Source organism: Marmota flaviventris, chromosome 3 (assembly GCF_047511675.1).
Source record: "Marmota flaviventris isolate mMarFla1 chromosome 3, mMarFla1.hap1, whole genome shotgun sequence".
NCBI classification, from domain to species: Eukaryota; Metazoa; Chordata; class Mammalia; order Rodentia; family Sciuridae; genus Marmota; species Marmota flaviventris.
In genome coordinates, this window is record NC_092500.1 from 169,609,029 (window position 1) to 169,628,638 (window position 19,610).

The 19,610-nt window shown below is 52.2% G+C and overlaps 1 protein-coding gene across 3 annotated transcripts in view; it reads left to right on the forward strand.

The window, feature by feature from the left end:
- Ptk2b (protein tyrosine kinase 2 beta) overlaps nucleotides 1-19,610 on the forward strand; it is a 108,614-nt gene that overhangs the window by 76,291 nt on the left and 12,713 nt on the right. For all 3 annotated transcript variants that reach the window (XM_027926832.3, XM_034635876.2, XM_027926835.3), the window contains 20 exons: nucleotides 2,810-2,988; nucleotides 3,285-3,372; nucleotides 4,461-4,540; nucleotides 7,627-7,689; nucleotides 7,895-7,949; nucleotides 8,383-8,523; nucleotides 8,828-8,902; nucleotides 9,409-9,510; nucleotides 10,129-10,246; nucleotides 10,799-10,838; nucleotides 11,165-11,211; nucleotides 11,963-12,013; nucleotides 12,415-12,512; nucleotides 13,270-13,354; nucleotides 13,469-13,569; nucleotides 13,816-13,931; nucleotides 14,574-14,674; nucleotides 14,842-14,931; nucleotides 15,747-15,951; nucleotides 18,733-18,841. In XM_027926832.3, the coding sequence (XP_027782633.2) occupies nucleotides 2,810-2,988; nucleotides 3,285-3,372; nucleotides 4,461-4,540; nucleotides 7,627-7,689; nucleotides 7,895-7,949; nucleotides 8,383-8,523; nucleotides 8,828-8,902; nucleotides 9,409-9,510; nucleotides 10,129-10,246; nucleotides 10,799-10,838; nucleotides 11,165-11,211; nucleotides 11,963-12,013; nucleotides 12,415-12,512; nucleotides 13,270-13,354; nucleotides 13,469-13,569; nucleotides 13,816-13,931; nucleotides 14,574-14,674; nucleotides 14,842-14,931; nucleotides 15,747-15,951; nucleotides 18,733-18,841 (1,944 nt within the window). The remainder of the gene's footprint in view (nucleotides 1-2,809; nucleotides 2,989-3,284; nucleotides 3,373-4,460; nucleotides 4,541-7,626; nucleotides 7,690-7,894; nucleotides 7,950-8,382; nucleotides 8,524-8,827; nucleotides 8,903-9,408; nucleotides 9,511-10,128; nucleotides 10,247-10,798; nucleotides 10,839-11,164; nucleotides 11,212-11,962; nucleotides 12,014-12,414; nucleotides 12,513-13,269; nucleotides 13,355-13,468; nucleotides 13,570-13,815; nucleotides 13,932-14,573; nucleotides 14,675-14,841; nucleotides 14,932-15,746; nucleotides 15,952-18,732; nucleotides 18,842-19,610) is intronic.

The following is a 19,610-nucleotide window of genomic DNA, read 5'->3' on the forward strand; positions in this document are numbered from 1 at the left end:
CAGAAGATGCACATCAAGGCACAATAATATACTACTAGCCCTGCCCTTCAAGTGGTTCCCACACAGATCTGCTAACACATGCATGCCGTACCTCAGTTTCCCTACTGAGATGACACATATTAGAAAGATTGACAGCACCCAATGTTGGAGAAGGTGCAGGGTAACAGAAGCCTCGTGTCATGATGGAAACACAAAAGTGGAACAAGCGTGGCAGTTTCTCATAAGGCCACACATACACTGACCTAATAATTCTACTCCTTGGTGTCTATTCAAAGGCATAACAGCATCTACACACAAAAATACTTGTAAATTCGTTTTCATAGCAATTTAATTCACAATGGTCAAAATTAGAAATAGCCCCTATTTCCAAGAGTAGGGGGCTAAATAAACATATTGTGTTTTCTTTAAAGGTAGAACATCACCCATTAATAAAAAGAAACACATTAGTGGGGGCTGGGGATGTGGCTCAAGTGGTAGCGCGCTTGCCTGGTCCTCAGCACCACATACAAACAAAGATGTTGTGTCCGCCAAAAATGAAGGAAGGAAGGAAGGAAGGAAGGAAGGAGGGAGGGAGGGAGGGAGGGAGGGAGGGAAGGAAGGAAGGAAGGAAGGAAGGAAGGAAGGAAGGAAGGAAGGAAGGAAATTACTGATACATACAACAATGTGGGGGAATTTCAGATATTATCCTCGGTGAAAAAAACTTGTGCCAGACACAAAAGAAATGGCACCTATGAAATGATCCCGCTTACGTGAAGTTCTGGAGGGGGTGGTTCCTGGGAGGGAGAGGTGGGAGTGAGCCACGAGGGATGACTGAGGAGGGAGAAGAGAGAACTTTCCAGGGATCTGGAAAACTGACTTTCTTAATTGGTGTGTGGGTTTCACAGGTGCATTCATGTGTCAAAATCATACCGTTGAAATTTGTGCATTTTAATGTATATAAGTTTTACCTTAAAAGAAGAACCACAAAATAAATTAATAGTTGAGTCACAGTTGGAGAGTAGGGGGTGGCACAGATGAAGCAGGAGGGGCAGAATGTTGGTCATTGCTGAGGCTGGGCTGTGTGTACAAGGGAAGCTATTATGCTCCTCTGTTTACCTTACATATGTTAAAGATTTTCAATAACAAACAGCACAGGGAGCCCAGCCCTAAGGAAATTAGACATTAGCCTAATCGGTTTTAATTGGGAAGAGGGAAGGCTCTCAGTTTAAACACCTGAAGTGGGAACTCCAGGTGGGGCTCAGGAGGGAAAAGGGGTTCTGGGTACCATATCATAAGGACCTTGTGGACAGAGTGGTACAGATGAGTGGTATAAGTGGGTGGAGAGTGATGAAACTGTCTACTTCACATCCTCTTACCCACGTCCCTTTCCCAGTGGGTACCCTAGGTCAGAGCCCTCTTCCACATCCTGAGCCTCAGTTGATTCCCATGCTGATTTGTTACAACTGCTGACATGTGCATGCTGTGCCTCAGTTTCCCCAGCTCTCTCACAGAGCAGTAGTCAACTTCTCTGTAGTAGTCAACTTTCTCCTGAGGGCAAAGGGAGGTTTTAGGCTGAGGGTCTTCTAGCATCCTGTTAGGAGGTAGCTGGACACACGCATGTGGTTGGGCAGATGAACACCTGGGCATTCCTTCATAGTCGTATTATTTTAATATTAGCTTAACATTTTCCTAGTGGAGATAGAAAGAAACAGATTTTCTTCAGAGAAAAAAAGATGTCATATCTCCTTCTTTTTGTTCCAATTAAGAGATTAACTGCATTTCATTTACTAAATTAGAGAACTTCTTGGGAGGCATGGTAAAAAATAACAACAAAAAAAAATCATGAAATCTAAATAATAAACTACCTCGGCCCTTCCTGGTAAGAACAGCAACTGCCTGGGCATGGATCCGTCTCTCACACTGCCAAGCCATCCAACAGGATAGGTCAGTGCCTGCAGGCTTCTAAGTTTGCATCTGAGCCCATCTCTCTGCTATCAAGAGTGGGCTCCAATCACCCATTACATGTGGAACCACATGAGAGGCTTGAGGGAAAATGTTGCAAAAGTGATGTCGGAACCAGGCAACGCCTCAGAGGTTCACATCCAGGCAGCCAGCTGCCCAAGTGGCCCTCCTGTCAATCCAGCTCTGGCTCTGGCCAGGAAGCTAGGACATCAGGCTGTGGGCAAGTGACCCAGTTAACTAGAGGCCACCTTTCTTGTCATATCTTCATTTCCTATGACCATCCTTCTTGTGTGGGCACTGTGCCACTTGCTCCCTTGAGGTGAGTCTTGTCCTTGTGTCTCGCCCTCTCCATCATCCCAGTGAGTCAGCTTGGCCTAGTAGAAATCTTGATTCCAGCAGGCCAGGGTTCAAAATCCCAGCTTAATGCCATGGCTTGTGTGACCTACATCAGTTTCCTCTTTGTCACACAAGGACAGTGACACCTGCTTGCTTCCCCATGTGAAATCATGTGTGTAAAGTATCTAGCAATGACTGGTCTGGTACTCAGTAAGGATGCTGAACTTGGGAACCATTAAGAAGGTGCTTTTTACATGGTAGGTGCTCAACTGGAATGCAGTGGTTCAACTGGAATGCAGTGCAGAAGCACAGCACCTGTGCTGTCTCCTCAGCTCTGTCTCTGTCTCATTTTGGCTAAATGAACAGCATTTGTTCATTCACAACATACAGCTCACTGTGTACCACATCTTGCACTAAGTGCTAGGGAATCAGAAACAAGTAGATCGTTAAGGCAGAATCCCATCCTAGAGAATCACACCCTGGGGGGCCCAGCAAGGAACACCCCTGAGTTGTGTCCCTCTCTTCTCTGCAGGAAATCATCACCTCCATCCTGCTAAGTGGGCGGATTGGGCCCAACATCCAGCTGGCTGAGTGCTATGGACTGAGGCTAAAGCACATGAAGTCAGATGAGATCCACTGGCTGCACCCCCAGATGACGGTGGGTGAGGTGCAGGACAAGTATGAATGTCTACACGTGGAGGCCGAGTGGAGGTAGGAATGTGGGGTAGGGAGGCCCTGGAGGTCCTCCCCACAGCACTCCCCATCCTCAGAATCTTCTAGAAAATCTAAGTGGCATCCTAGACTTAGACCTCCTACAATGTCTAATGCATGCATTTTCAAAACATGACGTGGGACTCACAATAAATCTGTATCCAGAAATGTCCCCAGTTGGGATACTGTAGTGCTATGGTGAAGGGGAGCAGAGGGTAGGGAGGATGGAGGGACCCACTTCCTCCTCGAGATTCGAGCTTCCCTGCATCACCCAGAGTCTGACCGCCCTACCACAGGTATGACCTTCAAATCCGCTACTTGCCGGAAGACTTCATGGAGAGCCTGAAAGAGGACAGGACCACGCTGCTTTATTTTTACCAACAGGTAAAAAGTTCCTCCAGAGTCCCATTGCACCCTCCAGGCCAAGTGTATCCATCCTTTCTTAGGAAGATGGAAAGACAAAGCCCAGGTTTTGGAAGGCCCCACCCAAAAGCCCCGAGTGCTATGCCTGAGGATCATTGTCAGCTGCTCCAACCTTGGTGCAGACCAACCTGTTCCATAAGCTCCCAGCTCCTCTAGGACGCCCTTGGCTTCCCAGGTGACTGGGCTAATGAAGCAGGAGCAGGTTAACGTACAGGCTCTGAGGTCTTTCATACCTGGTTTTTAGCCAGCTCTGCCATTTACTAACTTTGTATTCTTGGAGATTTCATTTACCTGCAAAAAACTGTCTCCTCGTCTATAAAATACTAATACTTACTCGATGGGGTTATTGTGAGGATCAAATGACATCATTGGCAGTGTGCAGGTAAGCTGTCTCTGGGAAGACGAGACCCCTGGTTTAGAGTACCTGCCAGTTCCCATGGTGTAAATGCTCCCGCCAAGACCTGATTCAAGCTACCAATGGGATATCCACCAGTTCACAAAACTTCTAAAGATGTGATAACTGGCTCTCTTGAACAATTGCTAAGCCTCTTTGACATTCCATAGCATTAAATAAGTGCCTAGCACCTATGCAAAGAAGTACCAAGGAAGAGTGAGCTACTGCCAGTATTTTCCAGCTGGTCTCAGCTCCCTCCAGCATCTCCCGTCTGGTTTCCTGGACACGAATCCAGACATTTCTTGGACCATGGATGGCATCTTTCCTACCTATCAACAGGGCTTTGGAAAAATTAATAACTCCTCCCCAAATCAGGGGTGGAGGGAGTTCTCTCCAAATTGGGATGGGGTGAAGACTCTGGAGCAGGGAGAGAATGTGTATGAACGTTCCCCTGTGAAGGGACTCAGGGACCCAGGGGGCAGAGGCAGAGCCAAGAGGAAGCTCCCAACCTGCTCCCCATCCCTGCTCAGTGCTTGTCTGTGGTTGGGTGAGCATGAGACAGCTCAGGGGCAGGGGTGCGTCACCTCCTGGGTCTCTGCTCAGGGAAGGGGGACGGTGAGGGCGTGAGTCTGACCTGTGATCTTTCTCCTGCCAGCTCCGGAATGACTACATGCAGCGCTATGCCAGCAAGGTCAGCGAGGGCATGGCCCTGCAGCTGGGCTGTCTGGAGCTCAGGTAAGTGGCCTCAAGGTCTCTCCTGGGAGAGTGTCGTGCTAGGTCCGAGGCTGGCCTGGACTTTCGAGCATCTAGGGTGGAAGTGGGAGTGAGCACGTGAGAGCTGGGAAGGGGAGGAGAGGAAGCCAGCAGAGTGGGCCTCTGAGGTGCTCGCCATCTGGTCCTTGGAATAAATGGGAGAGAAGGACCAGCTCCCTCTGCTCAGTCCCCACCCCCTGCCCTGCCCTGCCCTTGCCTCTGGGCTGCCTGCTTCTCCCTCTGTCCTTTGCAAGTGTTTCTGCAAATGCTTCAGAGCACCAGGCCAGGCCCTGGGGCTGTTGGAATGTAGGGGTCCCCCTCTGTGCTGCCCACTATAGCACCCCAGCTCCAGGAGGCACTCTGTGTGGAATTAGCACAGCATTGGGCGATGTCCTCAAGCTCACAGTGTTTGGGAGGTGACAGATGTGTACACAATTAATCATAATACAAGGCAGAACGAACATGTACCACTTCCAAGTGAAGCCATTAACCTTGCCTGCAGGCAGCAGGGAGAGGGGATTTGAACTGCCCCTGGAAGGAAAAAATACCTCTTGGTTGGCAGATAATGGCACCCAGTGGGACATGCATCCTCGCCCGCCGAGGGATGGAGGAATAAAGGCATAGACTAGAGAATGGGGGTGGGGTGAACTTGGAGAGCAAAGATGGCTGGCATGTAAGAGGCCATGACAATGGCAGGCTAATGACATTATTGGGACAACAGACACCGTGTGCCCTGGCCTGCCTTCCAGGACCACTGCAGCCCTATACCCTGCATGGCATCCTATAGTCTTCCCCTCTGAAATTAGATAGTTCTAAAGAGCTTATCTTTTCCTTTTTGTTGGTGGATCTCACACTTAGGGCTGTGGTATCACTTGGAGACTCCAGTGAATCACCTGTCACTCATCACTTAGTGAAAGCAGCCCAGAGGGGATCCATTTGCATTCCACTTCACATTTTTACACCCTCCAGTCATCCCTAAACTGTTTTTGGTTGTGGCTTCAGTGGCAGGGGCTGTGCTAAGAGGCTGGAGGACCAGGCTCTGTGAGAGAGTGAGGTCAGGAATGGGCAGGCTAGAGAGGCTGCTCTCTGATCAGCCCCGGACTGCTCCCAGGACTGTTTCCTGAAAAGGACATGCTGCCTCATGTCTCCTGAGTCTCAGGAGCATCAGATAGATGTTCCTATTCTTACCGGTGACCCCTGAGGTCAGGGGTGTGCTGATGGGGAAAGGGCGTGGGAAACACCTACTTTGTAAAACTGAGAATATTTTTCAGATCATTTTTAAATGAAAAGGATAGATAGAATGCAGTTGTATGTGAAGTTGGGCTATTTTAAAGTGAAGTTTTGACTATTGCCACTAACGGAGTCAGATATGGTTCTGAAAAATCATACCATGAAGTCGACTCTTCCAGGGATGTGACTCTTGCTTGAAAATCATGGGTAACAGTCCCTTGTCCTGTTAGCATCACAGATTATACACCTTGCCTATGGATAACGACATCACCAGGAAAAGAGTATGCCTTGTTTCTTGGTTAAAAAAGAAGTATGGTAGGTGCAGCAGACATGAGATTAGGGACATGAATCCTCTGTGGACTCAGATCAGATCCTATCTGGAGAATTGGGTGTAATGATGTACAGCACAGGTCAGAAGCTGGGCTTTCTGAGCATGCATCCTAGGGCTTGCATTGACTGTGTTATCCTGGGCAAGTCATCTGATCTCCCTGTGCCTCAGTTTCTTCATCTGTAAAATGGGAATGATGGAACAACCTCACAGGGTTGTTAGGAAGAATTAGTGAGTTACTATATTTCAAGTACTTACAACCATGACAGGGACTAAAGTGTTCTGTAACTGTGTATTTACTTGGCTGACATTTTTCTCTCAACCCTTATTTTATTTACTTATTTGTCTCTAATAGACTTTTGTTCAGAGAAGTTTTAGATTTGCAGCTAAACTGAGCAGATGGCACAGAGTTCTCCTGTGCCTCCTATCCCATACCCGCACAGCACTCCATCATTGCCACTCTGCGAGTGTGGAGCGATTGCTCCGATTGATGTGTCATTATCACCCAAACACCACAGTGCACATGAAGGTTCGCTCCTGGAGGAACCAGTTTCTTTAATGTAAGATTGGACAGTGTCTGCAATAGTCAGTGAAATGACTAGACACAGCAATCTTGACAGGGAAGGGAGGCTGGCATATGCAGGGACATTGGCTATTTGGTCTCAGCTGAAACCACCATTGCTACAAATAAATACCACAGTCATGCATCAGTTACTAGTGGAGATACATTCTGAGAAATGCATCATTAGGTAATTTCATTGTCACGTCAGCACAATAGAGTCCATTTACACAAACTAAGACAGCTATGACTCTAGGTGAAGTAATCTTATGAGACCGCCATGATATCTGTGGTCCATTGTTGACCAAAAGGTCATTATGTGGCATCTGACAGTACATACAAGTTTTCATGAATGCATATATTTTTAGGAGAAGTGGGACTTGAAGAAGATGTGTCATATATTAATAGATGCCACCTCTGGTGGTAGGATTATGAATTATTTTTATTTTCTTTTACAAATTCAAAAATTTTAACATGTTCATTTAATAATTGTTTAGGTGAACTCACAAACATATGCACACATTTCAGAGATAGCAAATAGGCAAAAAAGAAAGTGCCCAGGAACCCAGGACCTGAAGGTGCAGATGGCGTCCCCGTCCCCGGGCTGACGGCCTGAGGGTTAGCCTCCTGGGCTTGGTTGTTCTCGGGCACTGTGGAGAGAGCCGCCATTTCTTCCTCAGCTCTTCCTCAGAGCCCACAGCCCAGGAGCTGGGTCTCCCAGACCACTAGGCTGGTGCCTTTCTGGGAACAAAGTCTGTGTGATTTCCTTGTCCTCGCTGTTTTCTGAAGATCCAATTTTACACCCCCCCCCCGCCACCTTGCTCTGTCCCCATGAATCCCACCTCTGGCAGGGGAAGGGGCCCCAAGGCCAATGCCTGGACATGAGTGTCCTGCCCTGGTGGCCTCCTTCTCCAGCCACCGACTCTCCCCCCGTGACTCCTTTCTCTCCAGGCGGTTCTTCAAGGACATGCCCCACAACGCCCTTGACAAGAAGTCCAACTTCGAGCTCCTGGAGTAAGTGCGGGGCGGCCTCCCGACCCCCTCCCAACCCTCCCTTCCTTCCCTCCAGAGCCTCCTTTCCCACTCAGCCCTGGACCAGAGCCAGGTAGTCAGGGCCTTTCTCCTGGTCCCCAAGCCTTGGTACCCCCTCTCGACTGGCCAGAAGTCCTGAGCTGGAGGGAAGGAGAGCCAAATGCTGCTTCTGTTTCCCTGTTTTCAGAAAGGAAGTGGGACTCGACCTGTTTTTCCCAAAGCAGATGCAGGAGAATTTAAAGGTGAGAAAATCAAAGGGTGAGGGGCCCAGAAAACCCTTCTTTGTCAGATCCCCTGGGCTGGAACTACAAGGATTGGGCTGGGGATCCTCAAAGAAGCTGGGGCATCTGTGCTGCCTGGAGCCAGGACATAGGAGAGCCAAATGCCCCCAGTGGGCCACTTCTGTGGCGGAGAATCAGGACGGGCTGTGCCTCCCTCCAGCCTCCCAAGAGGCAGCCTGAGCCCTGGGAGGCCGATTTCCCTGCCTCCTGCACAGGGTTAGGGTAGGCCCCGCCCGAGACCACTGAGTGTGTTTTGGGGAACAGGTCAGTGTTGCTGTCATGGCAGGAGCCCTGGGGGCATCTTCCAGCATGGGCATCCTCTCAGTGAGACCTAGTGGAAGGACAGGTGCCAGGAAGGGCAGGGCCTGGCTCAGCACTGCCGACCTCTCCCCAGCCCAAGCAGTTCCGGAAGATGATCCAGCAGACCTTCCAGCAGTACGCCTCGCTCCGGGAGGAGGAGTGTGTCATGAAGTTCTTCAACACCCTGGCGGGCTTTGCCAACATCGATCAGGAGACCTATCGCTGTGAACTTGTTGTAATGACCACCCTCCTCATTCTCTCCAGGCTGGCAGGCTAGGGGGCCAGGGAGCTATTCGGGGACAGGAACGGAGCTCAGGCAGCAGGGCCTTGCTGTTAACCTGCCTATGGCAGAACTCGTGTTAATCCATGTGCCGAGCAGGGAGCTGAATGTTGGCCTCCAGCTGTGGGAGATGGGCAGGTGGGCAGTTATCCAGAGGGGTGAGCTGCATGGTGAGGTGTAGCTTAGTGAGCCTCTCTTAGAGTGTCAACACACCAGGTGGCAGAACAGAGGTAACAGTCCCCTCTCTCCTCTATTCCAGCAAGGGTGGAACATTACAGTGGACCTGGTCATTGGCCCCAAAGGCATCCGCCAGCTGACAAGTCAAGATGCGAAGGTAGAGAGCACTGAGGCCGCACCAGCCCCTGGCTCAGGGTCTTAGATTCCCGACTCCTTCTCTGTCTGCCCAATCATTCTTCTTCCCCGTTGCTGAGAGCAGAGAGCCACGCCCTTGGTGTGAGCTCTGTGGACAGTATTTGGGGATGGCAGCTTGGGCAGATGGCTCCTTATTGCAGACATAGGTGCAGAGAGAGAGAAAAGGACGTGCTTGGCGTTCTCGTGGTACAGAGAGAAGAGTAGCTCTGTAAGTGGCAAGGGGAGGCAGTTCTGGGTCCAGTTCTGACTCTACTGCCATCTTGACCTATGACCTTGGGCAAGTTCTGCCTTTCTCCACACCCTGTTTTCTCTTCTGAAAGGTGAGGGGCTTGGACATGATGATCCTTCCAGATTAACTCCCTTCATCTGCAGAGAGATTCCCAGTCGCTCCTCCCTCCCCCTCCTGACCCATCTGTATTGCCTGATCCCAGCAATGGGATGCTCTTAAGGGCCCCTTCTTCTCCACAGCCCACCTGCCTGGCTGAATTCAAGCAGATCAGGTCCATCAGGTGCCTCCCGCTGGAGGAGGGCCAGGCTGTCCTGCAGCTGGGCATTGAAGGCGCACCCCAGGTGAGCATCCCTGGACACCTGGAGGCTCTTCAGGGGTATCACTATGGGTTAGGATGCCCTTGGGTTGACCTGACTGTGGCAAGCAGGAAGCCAGGGCTTCCGTGGCTTTGGGGATCTTGTTAAGAAAACTTCACCCATGCCCTAACAAGGTGTTGGGGTGATGGTTGGTATTTTTATTTTAATGTCAGGAAAGAAGTGGGGTCTAATATTGACCAAGTGAAAAATGACTTATCGGTCAAGATCCCAGGGACAGGGGGATTTCATGGTGGAAGAATCAGAGACCTCCAACTGTGTCTATCTCTCCCTGTCTGTCCCTGCTCTGCTCTGCTTCCCATTTCTCAGTTTCTGCTTTACATAGTGAGCACCCCACATGGTGCAAGGCATCACGCTCTCTTGCTGGTCTTCCCAGAGCTCAGGGTGGTCAGTAGGAGGGAGCACACGCACGCCCCCCCTAGTGGTGACATGGAAGGCCAGCAGAGCTGAGAGGAAGCGTGGGCTGGGGTTGGGGTTCCTGCAGCAGGGCTGGGGGTGGAGGTCCTGCAGCCTCTCTAGCAGCACTAGGGGGTACAGTGTAGCCAAGGCTTGAGGTCTCACCTTTGGCTGGCTTTTTCTCTGCAGTCTCTGTCCATCAAAACCTCATCCCTGGCAGAGGCTGAGAACATGGCTGACCTCATAGACGGTTATTGCCGGCTTCAGGGGGAACATAAAGGCTCTCTCATCATCCATCCCAAGAAAGGTAGGTTTCCCTGAAAGGCGCAGTGCCCAACAGTGGACAGCTGCACGCTGAGCCAAGCCTGCATGGCGATGTGGAGGCATGGGGGCGTGGAGCCACTGGCCCTTGCGCAAATGCATTCTTCAGGGGTGTGGGGAGGCGCTCAAGCAGCCCTGCAGGTGCTTCCTGTGGGGCCATTCTGGGTCGCCAGCTACAGGCCCTGGTCCTGGACAGCCACCCCTGGTCCTGCCAGTCAGAGCCTCATAGAGGCCAGCTTCAGGAGGAGCTGCATTTGTAGTACCAGGGAGATCAGAGCCATTGCTAGGACATGGTGGACCTTCCTCGTTTTGGGACCAGGGTCAGAAAGTAGGTCTGAGATGGATCACGGGGTGCTGGCAGGAGGAAGCCTACAAGGAGGATTCTGATTCTGGCCCAAGGCCTACATAGCTTCCACCCTGATGCTGAGAGGGGACAGAAGGTGGGGAGGGGTCTCCTTGTGGAGCAGTGACAGGCCCTCCATCCATCCCGGATTCTGTGTCCCTGGCTCCAATCTTCCCTCCCCTCCTGTCTCTCCAGATGGTGAGAAGCGGAACAGCCTGCCCCAGATCCCCACCCTGTGAGTACAGTGGGGAGTTGGAAGGGCCCTGAGCTCAGCCAGTGTGTGCTGGGAGGAGGATGGACAAGCAGGGTGCCCCCACCCCCTCATTTTTGAGAGAACTAGAGACCCTGGCCTTTCACACAGCGCGTTGTCCTCCCTGCTGCCCGCTGGTGACATCCTGGGAGGATTGCTGCTGTGCCCCATCTCTAGGCCCAGGCCATGCCCCTGCTTGTTGCAGCCAGGTGGGCTGCTTCTGCAATCGGGCGGTGGGTGAGGGGGGAAAGCTCTGGGGGAGCTTTGCAAGCTCTGTGTTCATCTGCCTCCTGCCCTCTCTCCTCCTGCAGAAACCTGGAGGCGAGGCAGTCCCACCTCTCGGAAAGCTGCAGCATAGGTAAGCCTGCCCACCCTGCCCGCGGCCTGTGCCCACCCTGCCCACGGCCTGTGCCCACCTCCCCGGGCTTGGTCCCTCTGCCTGCTCTTCTGACCGCTCCCTCCAAGTTACAGAAAACAACCTTTCCTAACCCTTCTCAGCACTGGCTTTAAAATATCGCCAGTTGTAATAGCGAGCATATATCGAGTAGTTAGTGCACACACTGAGTTTGTCATAACGAGAGGTGGCCCCAAACAAAATCCACAGACCACATGACTACAGACAGACATTGATTTCTCACAGTTCCAGAGGCTGGCAAGTCCAGGGTCAAGGAACCAGCAGATTCAGATGACTGCCTTATCACTGTGCTCCTGTGATGCAGAGAGAAGGAACTCTGGTGCCATTCCTCCTCTTATAAGGACACTAATCTTGTAATGGGGGCTCCACGATCTCATCTAATTGCCCCTCCAAGCCGCATATCCTAAAACCATCAAATTGTGAGTTAGGGCTATGAGACACAAGCAGCCAGTTCATAATGGTGTTAAATGGGTAACAGGTATGTTTGAAGGAGATGGATTTGCCCTAGATAACAAAACAGAGACTGTGTCAAGGCACCCTAGACTCAGTGGCTGCCCCAAAGCCTGCCCAGCTTCCCCCTCCAGCACCCTGACTTCTGGCTGCGCTGGGCTCCGGGTGGGAGCCACACCCTGGTTCCTGGCCCTGCCTGATGAGGCATCTCACCCGTGCGCTGGGTGTCCTCCTGTCGTTCCAGAGTCAGACATCTATGCAGAGATTCCTGACGAGACCTTGAGGCGGCCGGGAGGTAGGTCCTGGACCCCGCCAAGGCGACCAGTCAGGGGTCTGGGAAGTGACATGATGAGGACTCCTGGGACACCACCGTGGAGCTTCCTGCCCTCCCTTCCTCCTGCCCCAAGTGTGCTCAGGCAGCAGCCAGCCCGGGCTCCAGTGGGTTGAAAGCTGAGGTCCTCCCCTGATGGATCATGTGTTTTTGTGTGTCTGTGGGATATGGGGGTTCTAAGAACATGGACCTGGGACCCAGGAAACGGGGTGATGGCTCCTCCATGGATCTGAGGCAGTGGAACATTCTAGATCCCCTTTCCCAGCCCAGCCTGTGCATTTTGGCTGAGGTGTTATGGGGTTCTGGGGCACCAGGGGATGCCAGCCAGTCTGTGTGCCCAGGGGCTGTGTTCTCCATCTGTGCAGGTCCACAGTACGGCATTGCCCGCGAGGAGGTGGTTCTCAACCGTATTCTAGGAGAAGGCTTCTTTGGGGAGGTCTATGAAGGGGTCTACACAAACCACGTGAGTCCCAGACTCTTCCCGCCTCTTTGTCCACCTGTCTGGGGGTGAGGCAGGCACTCGATCCTGAGGCTATTGGAGGTGGAAGCCGTGACATGGAGGACCACGGCTTATCCACATGGCTTGGAGTATTTATGAAATACTCAGGGAGTGATGGGGAGGACAGTCATTCCCAAGGAGGACAGAAAATCACTGGGGATTAAAATAGAGGCAGGCCCTGGAGAAAGGTCACGGTGGCTTTGGTAGGAGAATACACGGAGGGCAGGAGGGTGGACCCAGCCAAGTGGGAGTTCGTCTCGGGGCACCTCTAGGTGGGCTGGCTTCGCCTTTGTGGTCATACTCAGCAAGCCTGGGGAGGGCAGCGCCGGGGTGTGGGGAGGGAAGGAAGGAAGCACAGTTTGAAGCCAACTGTAGAGAGAACGAGGCCAGCCAGCCCGCATCTCGTGAAGGCCTGGGGTCACCTGCTAACCTCGTCTCAGCATCCTGGTCTACACAGCTGGGCTTGAGCTCTTTGATCTCCAAACCCCATTCTGGTTCTAACCCTGCCTGGTCCAGAAGAAAGGGGAAGAAGAGGAAGGGAAGGGTAAAGGGGAGAAGAGAAATGGAAGAAAGGAAGGGGTGGTGTGTCCTGCAGAGGCCAGGTCGCCTCGCCCCTCAGCAGTCGGCAAAGTCTGTGGGAAGGCCCTGCTGAGGCCAGGGAGGGAACAGTTTCCTTTGAGCACTAGGCTGGACCAAGATTCCCTAAACCCTCTTGTTGCAGAAAGGGGAGAAAATCAATGTGGCTGTCAAGACCTGCAAGAAGGACTGCACCCTGGACAATAAGGAGAAGTTCATGAGCGAGGCAGGTAGGCACGCCTGGACGGGGCCCAGACTCCCTGGCCCTCAAGGGGAGGGGAGAGGGGAGGGTTCTCCTCCCTCTTTCCCCCATTCTCCTGTGTGACCTCCCTCTCCCACTTCAGTGATCATGAAGAATCTCGACCACCCCCACATCGTGAAGCTGATCGGCATCATCGAAGAGGAGCCCACCTGGATCATCATGGAACTGTACTCCTATGGGGAGGTGAGCTGGAGGAGGCAGGCCAGGCACCCTGAGGATAGCTGGGGCACCAAGGGACACTTAGAGCAAAGGACACTTCTCCCAGTTTCCTGATTTCCGTACTCAGCAGAAGCAGAGGCCCTGTTGATAGAGGAAATTGCCAGAACATCTTGCTGACTTGGGGTTTGCCCCCAGAGGAAGGGGAGGGTCAGTGGCTGCCAGCAGCCCTGGCTCCATGCTGGGGGCCTGACGGCACTTCCCTCCCCACAGCTGGGCCACTATCTGGAGCGAAATAAGAACTCCCTGAAGGTGCCCACCCTCGTCCTGTATGCGCTGCAGATATGCAAAGCCATGGCCTACCTGGAGAGCATCAGCTGTGTGCACAGGTGGGAGCACAGGGACAGTGGGAAGCCAAGCCTTTAACTGATCACAGAGGGTTACACAGGGTGGAGCTGGACTCCCAGCCTGGGCCCGCGCCCAGCAGCTTAGAGTGCTTGAGCACCTCTACAGAGTGTTTCCTCACTAAAAAGCCCAAACAGTTGTGCGACAGAGAACTGTCACTGGGAGTAGCTCCAGAGCAACTCCAAAGCTCAGCCTCTGACTAGGTTCTGGGACAAAGTTGTGACCAAAACAGACAAACCTTGTCCTTGTGAAGCTCATGTCCTAGCATGAGCGTCCAGTACACCCTGTCAGTGGTTGTAGGCTAAGGGGGTGGAATGATGGGCCGGGCCCCTCGGGGTACTTAAGCCTGCATGCTTTCAAGTCAGCTTTTTAACAACGGAAGCAGACTTTTGGGAGCAGAGCTGCCTGCGAGAAGCCAACAGGCCCACTGGTTTGGGGTGGGAAGCCATGCCAGGGCCAGGGCCATCAGTACCAGTAGCTCCTTTAGGAGGCTGGAGCTCAGCTTGCAGGAAGCTACCTGTATGCAACCTCTTCCTGCACTCACCTCTGGGAACCTTCCTTCAGCTCTCCCACCTGCTCCAGGGTCCCAGGCAGTACCTCACCCTGGTCTCCACATCCTTCTCTAGGGACATCGCCGTCCGGAACATCCTTGTGGCCTCCCCGGAGTGTGTGAAGCTGGGGGACTTTGGCCTTTCTCGATACATTGAGGATGACGAGTATTACAAGGGTGAGGGAACTTCCCGCCCCTGCTTTGTCCCTGAAACCAAAATCCCAGAAGGAGCCTACAACTGGGCAGCCCAGACCACGGGCCTCTGGACAGTAGGCTGTTTTTCTGGAAAATTCTGGATCTTTCTTCCCTTAATAATGCCTGTAAACCTCTTTGCCCACCCCAAGCCTCTGTGACTCGTCTCCCCATCAAATGGATGTCCCCCGAATCCATTAACTTCCGCCGCTTCACGACAGCCAGTGACGTCTGGATGTTTGGTACGAGGCAATTCAGGAGGGTGTGGGAATGGGCTCAGACTCTCTGAGTGGGTGGACCAAGAGGAGGAGGATCCCTGAACCCACAACACCCCATTTCACTGTGGCCACTGAGAAGTCCCAGAGGTGGGAAGGTGGTAGTAGAGTCAGGGGTGACATGAGCCAAGGACTGGCCTAGAAAATCTGGGTCCATCCTCCTATAAAAGGCTCTGATGAGAAGCATGGACCCCACCAACCAGCTCCAAGGATAAATGTGGGGACGCCTGGAGGGGAGCTTCAAACACAAAACTCGGGTGTTTCATGTAAGGAGAAGCAGGGAGTGGAGAGTGCCCAGCTGGGTGTGAATGGACACCCTCACCAAACACAGCCCTTCAGGTTACCTGCCAGTTCTCCCACAGCTGACCATAAACCTCATCATTGTTACCCCCATTTTCCAAATAAGGAAACTGAGGCTCAGACCAGTAAGGGGCTTGCCCATGATCATACAGGCAGCAAAGGGTGGTGCCTGGCCTTCTACTGCAGCTCCTAATCTTCCCAGGAAGGTTCTAGGGTTCCAACATGGGCCACCTCCTGATCCTACAGAATCCAGACAGCTCCATGTTGAGGGAGTCCAGGGAGGGGAAGCCCTGGTTCATGTACCACAGATGTAGGTCATTGGTCCCTTGAGTGGACCACCATGGTGGGTAAGACCCCAGTGGCCATAGAGGGAGTTGCAAGATAACACAGACACTCCCTGCTGGGACCAAATGCAATGGCCATAGTGTCCCCGGGGTCCCCACTTCCCAGCAGGGTGCCTGATCTTCCCCCTCTGCCCTCAGCCGTGTGCATGTGGGAGATCTTGAGCTTTGGGAAGCAGCCTTTCTTCTGGCTGGAAAACAAGGATGTCATCGGGGTGCTGGAGAAAGGGGACCGGCTGCCCAAGCCTGACCTCTGCCCACCTGTCCTTTACACCCTCATGACCCGCTGCTGGGACTATGACCCCAGTGACCGGCCCCGCTTCACGGAGCTCGTGTGCAGCCTCAGGTGAGCATGGGATGGGGAGCTGCGGGGGGCGGGGGGGGGCGATGGCTGGGTTGCCCCAGAGGCAAGCTGCTGCTGGTGGCACTGAGAGGTTTACAGGTAAGTCAGTGCACTCAGGGGCTCCTCGGGCCTATGCAGCAGGTGGCCCCATTCCCATCTGCTGAGTGGAAGGGTGCAGGTTCAAAGTCAGTGACTTGCCCAAGGCAGTGACAGGGGGGCCAGGACGTGTACCCAGACCTCCCTTCTGATCATCACGAGCCACATGACCACACGGAATGAACTGGTCCTTCCAGCAGAGGCATGGTGAGCCTCGGGCACTCAGTACAGAAGCAGCTCCGTCAGGGGCTGAAAGGCTGAGGCCAGGTTCACTGTCAGACACGAGCCCAGAGACAAGGTGAGCCTGGGGAAGCCTTCTCATCAGGGCATCTCCACCCCAGCCCTGTGCCTTGCTCATGCCGTGCCCAGAAGGTATTTTCTCTATTGGAATCAAAAAAAGTCTGGTGCAGCCAGACATGGTGATACACACCTGTAATCCCAGCAGCTTAGGAGGCTGAGGCAGGAGGATCACAAGTTCAAAGCCAGACTCAGCAACTTAGCGAGGCTCTAAGCAACTTAGTGAGACTCCATTTCAAAATAAAATATAAAAAGGGCTGGGGATGTTGCTCATTGGTTAAGCACCCCTTGGGTTCAATCCCTGGTACCAAAAAAAAAAAAAAAAAAAAAAAAGGATGTCCCAGACACCTGTGGTCTGCAGAGTTTGGCTGGAAAACACCTGTCTCCTGAGTGGGGTTAGGAGTCTGAGGCCTTATCTTTCTCAGTGCCAAGACACTTGTTCCCCTGGTACTGGAAGGTCACAGGTGAAGGGTGTTGTCCATTTCAGAGGTCCAGGAGTCCCCAGTTTGCTTGGTGGCATGCCTGCCATCAGTGCTCCCAAGGGTGGTCCCCTTCATTAGGCATACTTTAGCAAGGAAATCAGCTGACCTTCTCTGTAAAGGACCAGATAGTGAATCTTTGGGGCTTCTGTCGAGTCTGCTCATCTCTGCCTCCACAGCTTAAAAATAGTCATAGACAGTAGTGAATGAATGGGAGTAGCTTTGTTCAATAAGACTTCATCTGTGGACACTGAAATTTGAATTTCTCATAATTTTCATGTGTCATGAAATATCTTTTTATTTTTATTTTTTTAATTATTAAAAAAATGTGATAACCATTCTTAATTTGAAGCCATAGAAAAATAGGTAGGAGACCACATGTGGCCTGGGACCATGGTTTGCTGACCTCTGTTTTAGGGGATCTCTTGCTTAATTGACCTTTAACAACATTAACCTGTTGTTAATACTACTCATTGATATCATATAAACATGTTGGCAAATTTTAGTGAGGGCAAGAAAATTACCCCTACAAACTGGCTGGTTAGAGGGCCACCAAGGAGGAGGCTGGGAATGCCCAGGCTGGGGGCAGCAGGGATAACCCTGCATTTGTTTGTGGGGCAGGGTCCCCAACATAGTCTGCAAAACCTCTAGCTTAAAAAGCCTCTCTGGCTGGGTGTGGTATTGCACGCCTGTAATCCCCGTGACTCAGGAGACTGAGGCAGGAGGATTGCAGGTTCAAGGCCTGCCTCAGAAACTTAGTGAGGCTCTAAGCAACTTAGCAAGACCCTGTCTCAAAATAAGAATTATTTCCCTCCTTCATTGGCTCTCCTGATTAATTCATCTGAGTTTATCCCTCACAAGGGAGATTGGAGAAGCCAGGGAGTTCCAGGAGAAATGTATTGGAAGCTGTACTTTGAGAGAGCAGAAGTTCTGAGTGAGGAGGGTGTGGTCTTAATCCATTCTGGGACCTGGAGAACCAGCCGAGTGTGATGGGGTGCCTGAGATGAGAGCTGTCTCCTTTGGAGGCACTGGGCCAGCCTCCCGCCATGATGCAGTTTGAAGCAGGCTTCTCTGATGCAAAGGAAGGATACTCAAAGATCCAAAGGACCCCAGATGCCTCCCTCAGGTCACAGTCCCTTCTTTAAGGGAAAGAAAGGTTTTGATTAGTGTTTCCCAATCTTGCAGGGGTAGGAAGGGCTGTTTTAAAGGTCAAATTTGGAGAATTCTTCCATGTTATCGTAATTTTAGAATCCTTTGATTGACAAAATACATGTATTTGAAAACACAGTACCAGGCAGTATTCAAAAGTGCGTAACACTCATACCCATTTGAACATGTGGGTTGATGGAGCCTCTGCAGTAATTCCAGAGGCCTCTGGGGTCTGGGATGCCAGGTTGAGAAGCACTGAATTGGGGCAGAAAGGTGAGGGGCACTAGAACAGCTAACAGGTGGGGGTTGGGGGAGGTGAATCCACAGCCCATTTGCTGACATCAGAAACCAGATGGTGGATTGTTTATGACAAGTCAAACCCAGGCCTTCATCATGAAGTTGACTGGGACCTGGAAATCTAAACAGGGGACTGGCTCCAATAGCAGGCACAGGAGGGCAGGAAGTGTGGGGAGCTGGGGATACAGCAGGCTTCTGCTGCTCGGTTGGGCTAAGTCTGGCTCTCCAGGGACCTCCTCCCACCTTGGACCCATCCCCGTGGTCCTCCCAAAGTTGCGTGATTTAAGCCCTCAGGATCCATACCCCAGCCTATCTCAGAGGGGTCCCCCAGGCCACTCTTCAGAGGAAACGTAAAGGAAAATGGGATCAAGGCCCTTGTCCAGGCCTCTCCTAGTTTCAGTGTAGTAGAGAGGAGTGACTCGCTTTGACCCTGTCTCTCACCCTGTCTGACCTGCTGCCTCGGCAGTGACATATATCAGATGGAGAAGGACATTGCCATAGAGCAAGAAAGGAATGCTCGCTACCGACCACCTAAAATACTGGAGCCCATCGCCTCCCAGGAACCCCCACCCAAGGTAAGCCAGCCCCTGGCCTTGCTATTAGTCCCATGAGCCATGACAGAGCCAGGGCCTGTGTGACCCACTGCCTGCTCAATGTAAGCAAGAGGCTTTCCTACAGTCCTCTCTCAGTTCTGCAACTCAGCTGTCTATCACCCCCTGTCATCTCCAGGCCTTGGCAGGTGTCATCTGAGACAGCAGATACCTTGTAATTTCTCAGAACTTCCCCTTGGGAGGCTGGGCACTTTTCTTCTGAGAGCTTCCTAGGGCTAAGTTAGCTCTCCCCGAGGATGCATGGATGGAGAGCATCCTAGGCCCCCAAAGTCCAGTCTCTGTCCATGCTCTCCATGGCAGCTTGGGCTCAGGAACCAGAGCCCCACTGCTCCACCATCATGTGGGGGGAGGGGTCCAGAGACCATGCCTGTATTTGTCAGCTAGAGCTGCCATAACAAAATCCTACAGAATGAGTGGCTTAAATCACGCACTTATCTCTCTTCTGGAGGTTGGAAGTCCAAGGCCAGGCTCTAGCAACTTTGGTATCTGGTGAGGGCCCCTTCCTGGCTTTCAGATAGCCACCTTCCTGCTGTGTCCTCACCTGGTGGAGAGAGAGAGAGAAACCTCTGGTCTCTCCTCCTCTTCTTCTAAGGGCACTAATCCCTTTATGGGGCCCCATCCTCATGAACTCATTGAACCCTAATCACCTTCCAAAATCTCTGCCTCCTAAACCATCACATTGGGGGACAGGACTTCAACATATGAACTAAAGGGGACACAAACATTCAGTCCA